The 16,727-nt window shown below is 42.9% G+C and overlaps 2 protein-coding genes and 1 pseudogene across 2 annotated transcripts; 1 reads left to right on the forward strand and 2 right to left on the reverse strand.

The window, feature by feature from the left end:
• Nucleotides 1-2,521: 2,521 nt before the first annotated feature.
• On the reverse strand, nucleotides 2,522-5,456 carry LOC135634313 (pollen-specific leucine-rich repeat extensin-like protein 3; annotated as a pseudogene).
• A 127-nt stretch (nucleotides 5,457-5,583) lies between these two features.
• LOC135634314 (protein LURP-one-related 11-like) lies at nucleotides 5,584-6,566 on the reverse strand. The gene is made up of 3 exons (XM_065144700.1): nucleotides 6,297-6,566; nucleotides 5,979-6,215; nucleotides 5,584-5,879 (listed from the first exon to the last, which is right to left on the reverse strand). The coding sequence occupies exons 1-3, from the start codon at nucleotides 6,447-6,449 to the stop codon at nucleotides 5,745-5,747; spliced, it is 525 nt and encodes a 174-aa protein (XP_065000772.1). The 5' UTR covers nucleotides 6,450-6,566; the 3' UTR covers nucleotides 5,584-5,744.
• Nucleotides 6,567-8,299: 1,733 nt separating this feature from the next.
• On the forward strand, nucleotides 8,300-16,648 carry LOC135634256 (ubiquitin-like-specific protease ESD4). The gene is made up of 9 exons (XM_065144601.1): nucleotides 8,300-9,319; nucleotides 11,026-11,102; nucleotides 11,213-11,306; nucleotides 11,430-11,528; nucleotides 13,179-13,271; nucleotides 13,372-13,491; nucleotides 14,780-14,883; nucleotides 15,820-15,892; nucleotides 16,055-16,648. The coding sequence occupies exons 1-9, from the start codon at nucleotides 8,450-8,452 to the stop codon at nucleotides 16,115-16,117; spliced, it is 1,593 nt and encodes a 530-aa protein (XP_065000673.1). The 5' UTR covers nucleotides 8,300-8,449; the 3' UTR covers nucleotides 16,118-16,648.
• The last annotated feature ends 79 nt before the right edge of the window (nucleotides 16,649-16,727 follow it).

Here is a 16,727-nt window from a genome sequence, read left to right on the forward strand (position 1 = left end):
TTATCTGTTTAGTTCTATGCCGGTAATGATGATGAGGAGCCTTTGTCATTGGAAACACAGTGAGTTTGGTGGTTGGGAGTAAATGCTTGTTTAGAGGGTAATGGAATTCAATTATTGGAACTGAGATGATGCTATGGATTTTAGGTAATTGGCTGTTCCCCGCTTTTCTTGGTGTTATTTAGATGGAGGAGAGGAGAATGAGAGACTAGCAGACTAGAAAGTCTCAACAAGGGTTCTCTTTAGCCAGTAGAAACCAAGGCAGCTAAGAACAAAAGAAAGAAGCACAGGGACAGAGCATTTAAATGACAGTTGCATAAGTTATTGTGGAAGTACTTTTTGTCTAACTGCTTTAGATAGAGTGGGAGAAAATTTAATTGGAAAGCAAGCCAGGGCACATGATATCTGAGAAAGAAGGCATATGTTTTAGAGAGAGAGAGAGAGAGAGAGAGAGAGAGTGAGATGGGACTTTCAGTGGAGTACATTCTTCCTCCACCTTAGAATTCCAAAAAAGTGATGAGCAAATCTTACCTTCTCTAGATTTTGATACTTTACTCCAGGCTAGGTCTTGAGATATCCACCACTTGGTCCCTGAAGTTTGTGATGGCATTTAGGTGGAGGAAAAGGACCCAAAATCCAAAGATTTACCTCTTGCTTGCAAGTTTGAGTAAATTGGTGAAGTTGGCCATCTTAAATACATGTACCAATCTATGATATGCAATTTTGACAAGCATTATCAACTCCTCACTAATGGAAAGCTATTTTGTGTGAGCATTTATCACACACAGTAACTTTTGTCGTTTTCATCTTTTTTGTTTGTGTTTGAACAAAGTTTGAGATATTTGGTTAAGAACCTAATACTTTATAATTTGTCAAGCATAGTTAAAGACTGATAAAATGCCAAACATAGTGCTTTGGTTGTAATCTGTCCTCTACAGTGTCTTTTTCCTTTTTGGATTTTGTACAAGGTGAAGATAGATGATGTTCTACATAGCCTTACTGCAACCATTGACCCAGGAATTGAACTGGAAGTTGGAAGCCAGCCTTAGGTATGAGTATCTAAGATTGTTCTCCAGGCTTCAAGTGGGTGCAATTCAAAATTTATTTGGCCACCTAAATTTCCCATGTCTTCTTTCATTGTTGTCTTGATGCCAATTCTACTGTGAATTTGAACGAGGAGGCTCCCAAGGGGTTCTCTCCAATGGCCAGTTGGCAACTTTCTTGACCAAGTCTTTTTGAAAGAAAAGAAGATGCCTTCCTAATTTAAAAGAAAAAGAATAACTTATTGGTGCAGCTATGAACTTTCTGGACAGTGCTTCCTATTCTTCTTATGCCCTAAAGCTTTTGTGTGCACAAGAAGACCAGCTACAACCAGCTGGATACTCTGGTGAGGGTTCAATGTTCCTATATATCCTGTCACAACTAGCACCATTTGCTTTGTCAGTTCCAAACCTAATTACTTGAATTCTGCTATTAGATAATATCCACTTGCCATGATAGCTCTGAGTTAAAGAACATACACTCAGACCAGCATCATTGATGTTCCCTCTGTGTTCATATGACTTTAGAACTTTCTGGTGTCTCTATGTAGTTCTGTGAGGGGGTTTAATTTTCATTAACTTGAGGCTGTGGAATACAGAAATAGTCAGTTGGGTGAAAAGATGACATTTGTCAAGGTGTATAGAATTAACTGGCACAAACATAGGATCAGGAACACATGATTCATGTGCACTCATCTTATCAACTGCCAATAGTATCACTCACCACACAGCAAATTGGCCTTCCCACCATGATTTCCTGTCATAGTTTTATATCTTATCTGGCATTTTCTGGAAGAATTAAGCCTTTGTTTTTGTTTCTGAAATCTCTGAACATGAGAGTTTTACTCTCAAAAGTTCTGAGAAAAATTTCAGATACATTATGGGAGTAAAAACCTTACCAAGCAGCTTCAGTTGTCAATGTTTTGGCTCTTGAAACAGAGGCAAGAGATCTCAAATTATCATCTGTGCATTGGATCCAGCTCATGTGGTTTTCTTAAGGTTCTGAATCTGATGCAGTTGATCTGCTTTGAAATGGCACACAGTGGTAGTGGGTGACACCTAATCTCGTTAGATCTGGACATTGGCTGGTATGTGTCTCTCCAAGGCACCTGTCATAATCTTAGATTTTGGGCAGATCCAAATGAACCATCAGAACATTTCTCTCGAGTCTTATCCACTACATCTGATCTTATGAGTCGATACTAATTGTTTAACTCTTAATCATTTTTTCAATTAATTTTGCCCTTTGTATCGATCATCTCATATCTCCTTTTTCACTTCTGATAGGAGACTAAACTTAGAAGTCACTCCTCTGAGTATTGTTTGTCTTGGAACTTTATGTGTTCTAATAGATCATACAAATTAGTGAAAAATTCTCAATTTACATGTATTTTATCAAGATACATGAACATAAAAAGAAGAAAAAGGAAATGGAGATTCTTGTGCTGTGAGAAGATAAGATTACATCTCTCCTGCGTGCCAATTCATAATAACAGGGCACAGCACGGCAAACTATGAGATATCTGGCTTCGTCCCCAACGAGTTTACGGATGCTAATTGTGGGGAGTTCTTGGAAGTGATCAAGAACTATCTAGGCCTAGTAGCCCTTGGAGATGGGCGGAGGTGGTGACGCGTAACTCAATCCACCGACTGGTGGGAGGATGTCGAAGTCAGGGGATGGTGGAGGGGAGACTGAAGCAGGCGGTGATGAAGTTGGCGGTGGAGGTGGTGGTGGCGAGCTCAGTGGAGATGGAGAATGGACAATGGGAGGAGGAGGAGATGGGGTTGGTGATGGAGGGGAGAAGATCGGAGGTGGGGGTGAGTGTATAGGTGACGGAGGAGAATGCGCCGGTAGAGGAGGTTGATGTGATGAGTGGGCTGGAGGGGGCGGCGAACGGACTGGAGGTGGAGAACGCACAACTGGAGGAGTAGGAGATGAAGTTGGCGGTGGAGGATGGAAGATTGGAGGCGGGGGCGAGGCCACTGGCGGTAGCGGTGAGTGTATAAGTGGAGGAGGGGAATGCACCGGACGTGGAGGTGAGGATGCCGGTGGCGGTGATGAGCGAGCTGGAGGTGGTGGCGAATGGACAACTGGAGGAGGAGATGAAGTTGGCGGTAGAGGATGGAAGATTGGAGGCGGGGGCGAGGCCACTGGCGGTAGCGGTGAGTGTATAAGTGGAGGAGGGGAATGCACCGGACGTGGAGGTGAGGATGCCGGTGGCGGTGATGAGCGAGCTGGAGGTGGTGGCGAATGGACAACTGGAGGAGGAGATGAAGTTGGCGGTAGAGGAGAGAAGATTGGAGGCGGGGGTGAGGCAAGTGGTGGCGGAGGAGAAGATGCCGGTGGCGATGGTGGTGAGCTGAGTGGAGGAGGTGGAGAATGGACAACCGGAGGAGGAGGAGGAGGAGGAGGAGGAGAGAAGAATGGGAGCGGGGTTGAGGCAAGTGGTGGCGGAGGAGAAGATGCTGGTGGCGATGGTGGTGAGCTGAGTGGAGGAGGTGGAGAACGGACAACAGGAGGAGGAGGAGGAGTAGGAGATGAAGTTGGCAGTGGAGGAGAGAAGAATGAAGGCGGGGGTGAGGCAAGTGGTGGCGGAGGAGAAGATGCCGGTGGCGATGGTGGTGAGCTGAGTGGAGGAGGTGGAGAATGGACAACCGAAGGAGGAGAGAAGATTGGAGGCGGGGTTGAGGCAAGTGGTGTCGTAGGAGAATCCACTGATGATGGAGGTGAAGATGCCGGTGGTGGTGAGCTGAGTGGAGGAGGTGGAGAATGGACAACTGCTGGAGGAGAAGATGAAGCTGGTGGTGGTGGAGAATGTACTGGCGTTGGGGATGGGTATACTGGTGATGGTGGATGTGATGCTATCGGTGGAGGTGGTGAGTAATTCGTTGTTGGTGATACTACTAGTGTAGGTGGAGTGTTTTTTGATGCAGGAGGATGGGCCATCGGTGGAGGTGGTGAGTGAACGAGAGGAGGCGAAGAGTGGATCGGCTGTGGTGGAGGGCGTACTAGTTTTGATGGTGGTGGTGAATGCACTCGAGTCACCGGTGACTCTGAATGTTGAGGTGGTGGGGGTGTCAACTTTGAATTCTGGGGCGGCGGCGAGTGCACTCGTGACACCGGCGACTCCGAATGCTGAGGTGGTGGGGGTGGTGGTGATGAGTCCACCGGTCTCGGAACCGGTGACGGTGCTGGTGTCACCGTCTTAGGTGATGGGTTTGTCGGTTGCGAATAACTCGGAGAAGACCCACATTTCTCTCGGCTACAATCCACCGGGCGGCTCACCACCGGTAAGCATGTCTTTGCGGGCCTTTGCCCGGGCCTCTTCTCGAGGCAATTGCCGCCCCCTTCAAACAAGACGTTCGACCTCGACGACGGCACGCAACTGACGAGCCCGTTGTTCGAGAGAACAAGCTCGTTGAGCGTGGCTCCCATTCTCGCGGTGCTGTTGGGAATGCATCCGCCGAGCTTGTTGTTGGCCAAAATCACGACGGAGGCCGTGGAGTTGCCGAAGTTGACGGGGATATGCGAGCTGAAGCGGTTGTCGTTCACGAAGATGGCGTCGAGCTCCTTGTCGAAGAGCTCCGGCGGGAGGGCGCCCTCGAAGTCGTTGAACCGGAGGTCGACGTACCTCAACGAAGGGAGACCGACCACCACCATCGGAAAAGGTCCGACGAAGCGGTTGTTGCTGACATCCAGCTCGTGCAGGTGCACCAGCCGGGAGAAGCTCTTGGGAATGATCCCGCAGAACCGGTTGGAGTTGATGTGGAAGAGCGCGGCGTCAGTGAGGAGGCCGAGCTCGATGGGGAGGTGCCCCGCGATGTCGGCGCCGTTCAAGTCGACGCCCGCGACGACGCTCACGGCGGGATCATCGAGCGCATGGGAGCAGAAGACGCCGTTGTAGCCGCACACGTCGGGGCCCACCCAGTTGCCGGTGAAGTTGGAGGGGTCGGAGTACATGTAGGCGCGGCGGAGGCGGGGGGTTGCTGATGGGGACGTCGACATCGGGGAGGTCGCCGTTCGTGGGCGAGGCCAGGAGCTGGCGGCGGGCTACGGAGGCGGCTTCAGCATCCGAGAGCGCGTGGGCGAGAGAAGAGAACAGGAGGAGGAGGAAGAGGAGGAGCGACGGAGGGCGGTCGAAGGCCTCCATATCGGTGAGACGACCATGGAGAGCCCGAGGGCTGGCGTCAGCGGAACGAGGGCGAATCGTTATAGACGCAGAACGCGGCATGTTACCATCGCTTGGCCTTCTTCGAAGGAGTTGGTTGCGGGAAGAACGCAAACGGTCGTCTTCCCCGCCGCGATGAGTCGTTGACTTCTTATTTTGACCGTCCATGATGCTTTAAATTTCGTGGAAACGGTGATGAATGCCTACCCCACGCTTCACCTCTTCGTCTCCGAGAATACTGCTCAGCCAAACATGACCTAATCTGTGATTAGCACAGAAAAGGTCTCATGTTGTCTGAGACTTCATGAGCTTGCAGAGTACCAGTCATGGCCTCGTTAAATTAGTTCTCATCTATGAAACCCATGCTTCCAAACAAATGAAAGAATAGTTTGCAGTTCACCATAGAATCAACAGTATACAAAATGGAGAAAAAGTATTGTTCTCTTCTCCTTAGTTAACCCTCATCCTTCTCTCTCTAAATATGAAAAGGACGAAGGCAAAAAAAGAGGAGAAACAAAGAGAGAAACAAAAGAGTGTTCTACATGTTCTGCTTGATGAGTCCGCAGACGACCATAAGCCCCATGATGAGCAGCCGATCTACGTTGGGTTCCACCACCAACATCAACACATCCTCTCCCAACACCACTCCTCCTTCGGTTCGCTTCCTTCCCACCTGCAGAGTCCAACCGAGCTTGTTAGTCTTTGCCTGTGTGTCTTAATGGATATATATATATACACATATGTAGGTAGTTCGAGCTATAGAATGGGTTACCTCTGCCACAGTCCTTCCAGCCAAATCCTTTATCTTGAAGGCCAGCTTGTTGCCTAATCCTTCGGTACTGTAGCAGCTCTCTTTCCCCTTGCTGCACCCAACCATTACTTCAATCTCCCTGGACTTGCTTCTCCTTAGAATTCCATCGCCCTTCTTCACTCTGAACCAAGGCCGCTTCTCTTCTCTCGCTGAGTCATGGCACCTGTAGCCTTCCCATCTTCCAAACACTCTAAGCTTCTGCAGATAACACTAAACCAGTGAGATCTCGCGCACTCTCTTCCTTATATAATCTATCAGTAAGGTTTGAGCTGTTCTTACCCTTCTAAGTATCTTGCACAGGGTCCGGCCGCCATGATCCATGAGGTAGACCTCGTCACTGTACTTGCAGTCGTAGTTGTCTACCCGGTAAGCCAGTCTGCCGGTGGAGTCATAGACGGTGCATCCATTCCCGCTGAGCACCAGCGACTTCATCCATAAGGTGTAGACTTCTCTTCTTGCGGTCGTCGAAAAGGACGCACTGGAAGAAGAAGAAGAAGAAGAAGAAGGGGAAGCAGAAGGGAGGAGGGGCTCAGGGTGGACTTTGTGCTCCATTTGGTGAGTTGGATCATGATGCTTTCCTAGTCTTCCTTTATATGGATGATAGACCAGAGACACGAATTGTCTCTCTCACCATGTGTATCATATGGGCTCCTATAATTATCTAAGAAGATGCCACGAACATGAGAGGACGTTTCTCCTTCCCTCCTCCTCTCTGGGTACAATGGACCTCAGAGGATGTCATCCACTGCAGACGGGGGCCATGACGTCCTCGCGGTGAAGACGTGCGGTTGAAGGAGGCACACAAGGGGATAGACTCCAAGAGAGCGATTGTTGTGAGATGTGCTCATCTCTTTGCACTCATCTTTGTGCTGTGTTTATATTGACACATGGAACACATTAACTGCTGTTTCTAGTTTATCATCATATGTAGATTAGAACAACCTGATTCCTTCTCATCTCAGTCATTTGATGTTGATGTCCAAAGCTTTTCTATTGGAATGACTTAACGGTGCAAGAAAGATTGGGATCACACAGCTCATCTTTTCGATTAGAGTAGTAGCATGTTGATGAGAGAAGAAAGAGAAGAGTAATGCAAATTATTTCTTGCAACAACAAGACATCCCCCCCCCCCCCCCCCCCCCCCCCCCCCACACACACACACACACAAATGCTCGTTGTCATTGTCATGCATACACTCATTTCATTGCTATGCATCTTTTTATGGCATTCTTCGTGATTCAAGAGATAGTGTACTGCCGAAGATTCCATGGCAGACAGGCTCATGATGATAGTGGAGATATCTCATCAGCAGGACTATAATATTCTCCACACATTTAGCATACTTTTCATTGTTTCTTCTATAATACTAGTCAACCACATCATGCTGGTAAAGATTCCATGGAGTCGTATAAGAACAATGTAGAGTTCTCCACGCACGTGAAAGAAGTGCTTGTTCTTCTTCTGTAAAGAGTAGATTAGTTATGGAGATTAATGGCGACGTGAAAAGAGTCGCTTTCTGCAACCAAATGATTGCACTGGAGAAAGGAGATGTGACGGGGGGCAAAAGGACATGACACATCAGCGTTGGCAGCCGGACACGTGGGGATGCATCCACGTGGCCCTGTCGAGTGTATCAAACCACAGTCGAAGTCTTGGCTATATCATCTTTGGCACACGAAGACTCACCCGTTCGAATACCTGACTTCTGATTGGGCCCAGCGATGGCCCCTTGGATGCCTCCAATCACGAGAGAGGTTGTGCAAAGGCGGAAGCTAAATTCAAATTTTTAGTACTTTAATGTCAATAATAAGAAGCAAACAATAAGTGGATCGATGATAAAAATAACGATGAAGAGGTCATAGGGTAGGAAAAAAAAAAAGATAAAACCAATAATACCAAGATTATAAATAATAAATATATTATTTTTTAATTTAAAAAAATTATCAATAACAAGGGGTTGTAGTAAAAAGGATTGTCAATACAAATTTTCATACAAACGGAAGTTAGTACAACGTTTACCGTCCTATAGCATCACGTGCATAATTTCTAAGATTCCGACGGTCGTGATAAACAGCATAACAGTCGCAATTTCGAGTAAATGTCAGCTTCCAGATTGGAAACATGGCGTGTTCGGGACAAGTTGGAGGGTAACTGTACTCGGGCACGGATTGGATGCAGACATTGGGCCCCAGCCACAGTTATCGGCAAAATCCAATTGTCTCACTCAGTGTTTTGGTCGGGGATGTGAAACCGAGTAGAAATAAGTATTTTCTCTTTCTCACAAGGCGTTTCTCCTCCCCCCGAGACTTTCCCCCCCGTCCAGAAAAGCTTCCTAGGGTTCTGCTCCCTCTCTCTCTCGCCAATGGAAACCTAGGCCCGTCCATGGAACCGACGCCTCGACGGTTTCCTTCTCCGTCCACGATCGCGTCGCCATGGGCGCCCTAACAAAGAACCGCAAGCGCCGCCTCGCCGTCGACCTCCGCCTCCCCTTCTCCTCGCACCCCGTCTTCGATGTCGCCGCCGGACCCTCCCCACCCTCCAAGAAAGCCAAGATTCCGTCTCCTCCGGCCGACTTCCGCCCTCTCACGCCCCCGGCGCCGGTGGCGGCGACCCCCGCCGCTGCCCTTCGCCGGTTTCCTCCCGCCGCCCCTCTGCCTCGCCCCGTCCATGCCCCCCAGCGCATCCTCAGGGCTTTCGGCCTCGGGTCCGTTGAGCCGAGCAGATCACGGCTTTCGGAATCGTATCTAAAGCGAGATGGGGGCTCCGAGATGGAAAATCTCGTGGCGCGGTTTCTCAAGGGGAAGAAAGCTGCAACCTTCACTCCGTGGCGGACGGGGAAGAGGGAGGACGCGTTGGTCCGTCCCCCTGGGAGCCAGGGTTCCGAGGATAATGATGGGGCCGACGAACTGTTAGGATTAGATCAGTACAAGAGGTTAGTTAAAAGCGTGCAAGAGGGCAACTCGGTGGTCTCGGACCTGGGGTCTGTCAAGTTTGTGTTTCCTTCCTCGCCATTTGGTTTGTCGGATCGGAAAATTGTGAACCAGAAGCTCGAGGAGACACCCAACTTGCATGTGGCGAATACGAAGGTTGACGATGCAGGTAAGCTCGTGTCAGAATGGACTCCATCGTGGGAGGAGAAAGCTTCAGTCAAAAGGGGTCCTTTGTACAAGGAATTGCACGTGGAATCTGCTAGAAAACATGACTCAAAGTTGAGGGACTTGGAGCTTCAAGTGGAGTTGGCTGAGAAGAAAATATTCTCTTTCCGTTTGGTTCGCCAGGAGCAAGAGAAGAAATTCAAGGAGGTATCTTTTCTATATTTTCTCTGCTTTTGTATAAGTTAGCCTATTAACTTGGTTGTGAACTCTGTCATTGCATTTAGGTGGATTGCAATTAGCATTAAAAAAATTAGGTAAATGGAATTCTTTTTTCAGTTTTCTTTTGGCATTATGATATCATGGAAACTTATGTGAACCGAAAATTCTCATAGGAGATAAAAGACAGTCAAAGAACTTATCATGTAGTAGAAAGTAGAAACTATATCGCTAACTTAATGGGAATGTTGAGTGCTGATGCAACCACCCTTGGCGAGTAAGCACTATGTCCATCTATTTGTCAGATCTCATGTCAAATTCCATACCTTTATGTATATATATTATTTTTTCGAGTTATGTAGCTATCGTAATTTTAGACATTTATTATTGTAACTGCAGATACCATGACATAAAGTGTTTATTAAATTGCTTATCAACTTAGCATCTGTTCCATCTTCGTTGCGCTAGTAATATTGTCAACTGATAACTCCATCCAATCTTTTCTTTCTATATATTGTATTAAATTCTGTTGGCTTCTTTGGCGGGGATCTGGAGATTGACTAAAGTTGATGAGCAATGAGAACTGCCAAATAACTCCGATTAAAAGAGCATAGGAATGTTACTGTCATGCTGAATGGTGAAGAAGGCGGCAAGATTAGATGGTGGAGGAATGGATAGAGGTGAAGAGATGCTGAAAGGGTAGAATCAGTGATTACCAAGGTCAGCCGGCCATTCAAATCCTCAACTGAGAGTATAGTTGCTGGTAGCTCTTGTCTAGTTAACCTACTCTTTCCTACTCAGATTTGGATTTTGAGCTAGAACATGACTGAGTAGTTCATCTTTTATCTAGATAATAATATTAAAAAATGGTCTTAGTTGTCTTCTGGAATAGCTCATAAAACAATGGAGAAAATACTGCAAAATAACATAAATCAGAAAAAAAATTAGACCATGACTGATTTAAATCAGTTAGACTCAAGTTGAAACCACACTACTGCTATGCCATGTTACTCTTCCATTGAAGTGAGATAAGATGAATGTACATGAGACGAAGACTGTACATTTTAAAGCTTACTTAATTATGGCTGGAAAACAACAATGTTTAATCTACAATTCAGTCCAATGGCATGATAGTCTTGAACTCTGTTAGAGCGTCATTTGGTAAAAAAAATAAAAAATCTCTATGAAGTGATTACAAGAAGTCTTCACTTCAACTACACAGAATTGGCTATATGGATCTCTTGTTACATTTCACTTCCGACTACTCAGCTGCTCAAATCAGTAAAAGGACAATTGTTCTGCTCACTAATTATTTACATAGTATTGTACAGTGATTGTAGAAGTCATTAAGGATTGACTGTACCAATGGACTATGCTTTTAGAAAATATTCGTTTTGGGATGTAACCAATGTAAACAATCAGATCTGTGAGTATGCTACTGAAATATCAGTTTTCTTAATATGCTCTTGTAAAATTTTTGGACAACATTTTCTCTTTCTTTACATGACAATTACAGTCTTAAGATTTCATCATTTGTTCTTCCAGGTCTTCTGTTGATAATTCTTTTATGTAATTTGTTCTAATAAATTCGTACTCAATTTCTCTGTTGGTTTATGTACTCATTTTGAAAATAATCATGTGCACATTGTAATTAGCTATTCTTTTGTTGTGATCCTAACCATCATCGATTATTGTAGGATGTGCATGAAGTATTTCTCCCACTCACAGATGAAGAAGAGGAGGATGTTTATCGTTCTTTGAATGGTAGAAATAGGTACAAGTTATAGATAGATATTTCCATGGAATATATCTGCCCCTTCAAAGCTTTAAGATTTATGCAGAGATATTACCTCACTTTAAATGTGGTTCTTTTGGCTGCTGCAGTCGTGAAATCCTAGCCGTACATGAGGCTTCCAACATTCATATAACCAGAGAGGTCTTGCAGTGTTTGAGTTGCAATGCTTGGTTAAATGACGAAGTAATTTTTACTAAAATTGATCTTGTAATTTTGATTGAATATTGTAGTCATTGTTACTAGCTAGTCTTCTAAGGAATACTACTTTTTTTTTTTCATGGACATGCCCTTTTGCTTCTCATGTAGGTCATAAATTTGTACCTTGAATTGTTGAAGGAGAGAGAGAAAAGAGAACCCAAGAAGTTTTTGAAATGTCATTTCTTCAGCACATTTTTTTATAAAAAGGTTCACAGCTATTCTCTATATATTACTCTCTCAAGAATTTTCTTTTATTTGCTTCAATGTGGATGTGTTGTATTATTTTATGCTGAGAATGCTCCTGTTACTTGTTTTCTTTTCTTAAGAGTTTTCTTTACTTGTTCTTTTTATGGTTGTATTCATCATTGCTGTCGATCTAGGTTCATTATTTTGTTGCAAGCCTTTTTGACTTGTGCAATGGGTTGTGGCATGGTGTACCTAAATGTGCTAGTTTCATAAGTTGTAAGGTTAACTTTGTTTTTCCTGTAATTTACGATATGCATCATTTGGCCTATATATAGGAAGCATCGTTATCTCTATTTATGTTTGAGTTCAGGGTTTAGCACTTCGTAAATGTGGATGTCAATTTTCTCTTTGGACTTGTTTTCCCCAATTTTATTTCTTTTGGACATCTTCATTTAGATTTCATGTAATCATTTCTGATTTTACTGCACATGTAAAAGTTAAGTTCTCATCAATATCCACTGCTAACTTGTTTTTCTAGTGTTACTCCTCTTATGTAAAATTTTCCTCGTTCATATCAAAATCTGATCTAATTGCTTATGATCTATTAAGTTTATTTTGCTCTTTAGACTCTTATTGAATTGCAATTTGTTTTCAGGTTTTCAAGGTAGTCATTACATATTCATAAAGATATTGTTGTCTTTAGATCAAGGACTACTATACCGCCTGAAATGGTGGTATGAGCAGTATGTACTGGTCTGGGCGTGGGTCAATACGTGTGCCACACCCGTTTCAGGTAGTCTAGTTAAAAAAATAATAATAAGAAAAAGTGGTGGGGTCCTATCTAACTCAGCGCTAAAAAAAAGGAAAAAGAAAACAAATTAAGACTCGTGAACACGAGCCCTTTTCTTGATGCTGCTGCCTCAACGCTGTCGCTTTGATGCTGTCACTGCCCTGTTGCCCAAGTACACTGCTGCTGTTTCTCCTCCTACTCTTATTTCTTCTTCTTCCTTCTTCTTTCTCCACTACTTCTTCTTTCTTCCTTCATCCTGTATTCCTCCACTGCTCCTTTCTCTTCTTCCTCTTTTTCTTCATTGCTGAAACATCAGTTCACATTGGCATACCGTGTCAGTACATTGGTATTGACTGGTGTGTACTGATCCGACAGATCACCGAAATAGGTCTGGTACCCAAAATGGCGAATCTTGCTTTAGATAATGCATTTTGTATGCATTTTATCATGTTTAGCTTATAATTTATGAGATTTAACTCAGTCTGATGCATGGGTGAAAAATTTTGTGGTTGGAATTTTTTAATTTAATATCTGCGTCTTTTTCAAGTTGTTAAGTAAACAATGTTTTTGTTAAACTAACTTCTCCATTTTCTTTCTGGTATTTGCTGACTGACAAGGTATTCTTCTTTCTGGAGCACTTAATTTAATATCTGCATCTGTTATGGATTTTTCTGGCGCCAAGTCTCAAAATTTATTTATCCACTGTTCTGTAGTTATCTGTAATTGTTGATCCATCAAGTTTTGTGCATTTTCTTTTGTGAACTTCTATTTTTGACCCATTGCATTCGAAACTTTACTTATTTGTTGTTTCTGTTATCTGTTTAAACTTAATGATATATTTAGGTTATGATTTTGCCTTCTTTTTCTGTCTTATTGTTCAGTTGATAAGCGGAAGAAATGGTTATGATTACAAGGCTGTAAGGAGGTGGACAACACAAAAGAAGCTAGGATACAGCCTTATTGAGTGTGACAAAGTAAAGTGATTATAGCCCTTTCATTTTCGTGTTCATTTCTATCAATTTTATTTACTTAAGCATGTTATTTTCCTATCGTCTTTTTGCAACTTAAATCCAGATATTTGTTCCTATACACAAAGAAGTACACTGGTGTTTAGCTGTTATTGACGTAAAGGAGAAGAAGTTTCTGTATCTTGATTCACTTGGTGGAATAGACACAGCAGTTTTGAAAGTACTGGTATGTTGCAATATACATATTTTTTGAAGGGCAATGTTTTGAATAGATGGGTATCTTGCAATATATGTCTATGAGTTTTGAGGAATTTTATGGTACTGTGATGATCTTTTGACTGTTGTCTCTTATAGCTTTATTTAGTTATAGTCTTTTAGATGGGAACATGAACCCACTTTTTGGAAAATTTCCAATCATCTGACTTGTCACATAGATCATTTTTTTTTGTAGGGTATTTTTCAAGTCTTACTGTGATTAGTTAAGGGTCCAGTGGAATTTCAAGTTATTTTGGAATGTAAATTTTAGTATTTTTTAGATTTGTTTTTATTGATATATACTGTGGCTATTTAGAGGGTATTCAATTTAAAGGCCTAGCCTGAGATTAATGAGCATCTTCCTTTTTTTTTTTGCAACTTAAGCAATGTTCTTAGATGCTTAGGGATTGCAATTTTAAGGGGTTAATGAAAATAAATCACAGGAGAAGCAGGCATGGGGCTTAAGGTGTAGGACTGAGAAATGGGAATTAAGCATGTTAAGTATACAAAGCAGGTTTAATTGTAGAAACTAAGGCTATTATGTTGTTATAGATCTATATTGATTTTCTTGATCTATTGCATAGTGAGCCAACACTAAGCCAAGCTCAATCTGAACTATGATGCACTCAACCAGACCAAATGGCTTGATTCCATGATTTGAAAAATTGACCAATCTTAATTTAGATTAGTGTCCATAATATAGATTTTGAATAGACAAAAAAAAAAGGAAGATGCCCATTGATCTCAGGCTTTAGTACAAAGGAAGAATGGAAGACAGAGATAAAAGAAAGACTTACTAGAATGCTGACAGGTTGGCTGTCCAACAAAGGGATGTGATTGGATGGTTTAATTCAAGTTGGATGATTGTCACAATTAATGGTCGAGGAGCAGACTTGAAGATAGGTGGAGAGGCAGAACTTTGAAGTGGACTTCTTTATGAGTCTTATTTTGCTTTTTACAGGGTAGCTGGAAATCCTGGAATTATCCAAAATACTAAAACAAATGTCCAAAAAAAATTTTTTAGGGGCAGACTTGAAGAGGAGAGAGGTGGAGAGGCAGAACATTTTTGAATTTAGTTTTCTATTTCTTCCTAAATAGTTGAGTTTTCTTGACTGGTGGGAATATGGTGCATGTAAGAGATTGTATGTGGAACTTCTGGTGTTGCTCTTTGCCTTACTCTTCAAGTATGATTTGGTAAAAAATTTTGGCAGGATATACTATGGCCTTTTATATGTTGTAAAAATGTCCTTTTGTTTCAGGTGAAATACTTAATGGATGAAGTAGAGGATAAGAGTGCAAATCAGGTTGACACACTATCATGGAAGTTGGAAACAGTTGATGACCTACCTTTACAAAAGAATGGGTATTTAGCTTCTCTTGCTTATCGATTTTATTCATCTTAAAAGTGCTTTGCATATTTTCTGCTGCTGAAATGCATGCTTTATTTTGCATGTTCTTTTCCTTGTAGGAAGTTCTATAAAGAGATCTAATTCATTATGAAAGTTTTACTGAACACATTTTATGAATAAAAATTCTCCTTGATTGTTGCAATAAGGCTACACACATTTATCCATCACTTTGTTATTTTGCCTGTCCTCTCTTGATCTTTACTGTGATTGAACTTCACGTGCAATAGATTAGATTGCCTCTTTTCTTGTTACAAGTTCTTCTGCCTTGGAACAAAGCTTTGTGCATTTCTGGCAGGTATGGATTTCATGCCATGGTGTAGATCCATGCTGGGACTAAGCTGCCATAGTTCCATGTTCCACTGTTCTGGTGATCTGGTTTCATTGGCAAATCACCGAGCACATGCTTGTGCCTAGTGCCAGTATGCATCAGCAAGGTACTGACATGTTGGCACAGCTGTTGGACATCTTTCCTCTTGTATATGTATCGAACTTTGTTTCTCTTTCACCTTTCTTCTGTTCAACTAGGGGTGTTGATAGAGCCATCTAACTCTTAAGCCCTACCCGAATCTTCTTGGATTTGGATCATTGGAGGATCTCACCCAATTACAACCTACATCTCGTTGTATCTCTATTCTGTTGTCTCTCATCGCAACAATGTTCACTTCACAAGGAAGATCTTTTGAAATAATGGTAGAGTTAACTGCTGGTGCCTTGTGTTCACCTTAAGAGTTCTTTTTGTGTTGATGTTCCAACCGCATGCATGTTTCCTTGCTAACAGTTAGTTGCTATATTCCTTTCCATTGTTTGGATCACTTGTATTTCATACCTATAATAATTTGATGGGTTGTTTCCTTTACAAATATTTGACAAATGGTTACTTCTTTCATTAGGTGGGACTGCGGAATGTTCATGCTCAAGTATACAGATTTCTATAGCCGTGGCTTAAGCCTCTGCTTTAGTCAGGTGCTAATTTCTTACGCTTGTAGTTACTTTTTAGAGCAATTCTCAGATCCCGTCTCTACCTGGGGAGCTGGCAAGTTATATTAAGCTCGCAAATTCTCTTGGCTTATGGGTATTGGGGGTTGTAAGAGATTTGACAAGCGTTTTTCTTTTGTTCTTTTTTAGGATAACATGCCATACTTCAGGAAGAGGACTGCCAAAGAGATTCTTAGACTGAGAGCTGAATGAAGGAAAACATGCCATTGCACAAACCCAAGTTATGGCATGAGATGAAGCCTTCGGAGCAGCTGATGAGCTGCAAATACGAAGTAGACCACCACTAGCGCTGGTCAGGGCTGGAATGCTGGTTGGCACTCAACAGTCTTCTTCTCGGGTGAATGATCTATCTGCAAATCGGCTGCCGATAGACCTGCGTATAGAATGACATTTATATTAGACCACGACTTAGATAAAGCAGGCTTACCTGGTCTTCATGAAGGGCTTTAGAAAATATAAAATAGAGGAGTGTTTTTTTGTTTTTCTTTTCAGTTCTTTCCTTTTTCCATTTTATTATTATTATATATTGTGTGTGTGTGTGTGTGTTGCTGTAATCTTTGATAGCTGGGGCTCGATGTGTAACGTATAACTTTTCATCTTTGAGAGCTTGGAACAGCCAACTCGACTTGTGTCGACTTTGGCTGTGTCAACTGTTTGTTTGAGTCGTGAGTTGTGTATTCTTGTAGTTTTCAAGGCCTATACAACGGACCTAAAATTGGTCAACATATGGAATGAACGACAACCACAAAGCATTTGCTTGATACATATTCCAAATGGAGTTCATCTGACCGGAGAACGACAT

Source organism: Musa acuminata, chromosome BXJ3-3 (genome assembly GCF_036884655.1).
Source record: "Musa acuminata AAA Group cultivar baxijiao chromosome BXJ3-3, Cavendish_Baxijiao_AAA, whole genome shotgun sequence".
Lineage (NCBI taxonomy): Eukaryota > Viridiplantae > Streptophyta > Magnoliopsida > Zingiberales > Musaceae > Musa > Musa acuminata.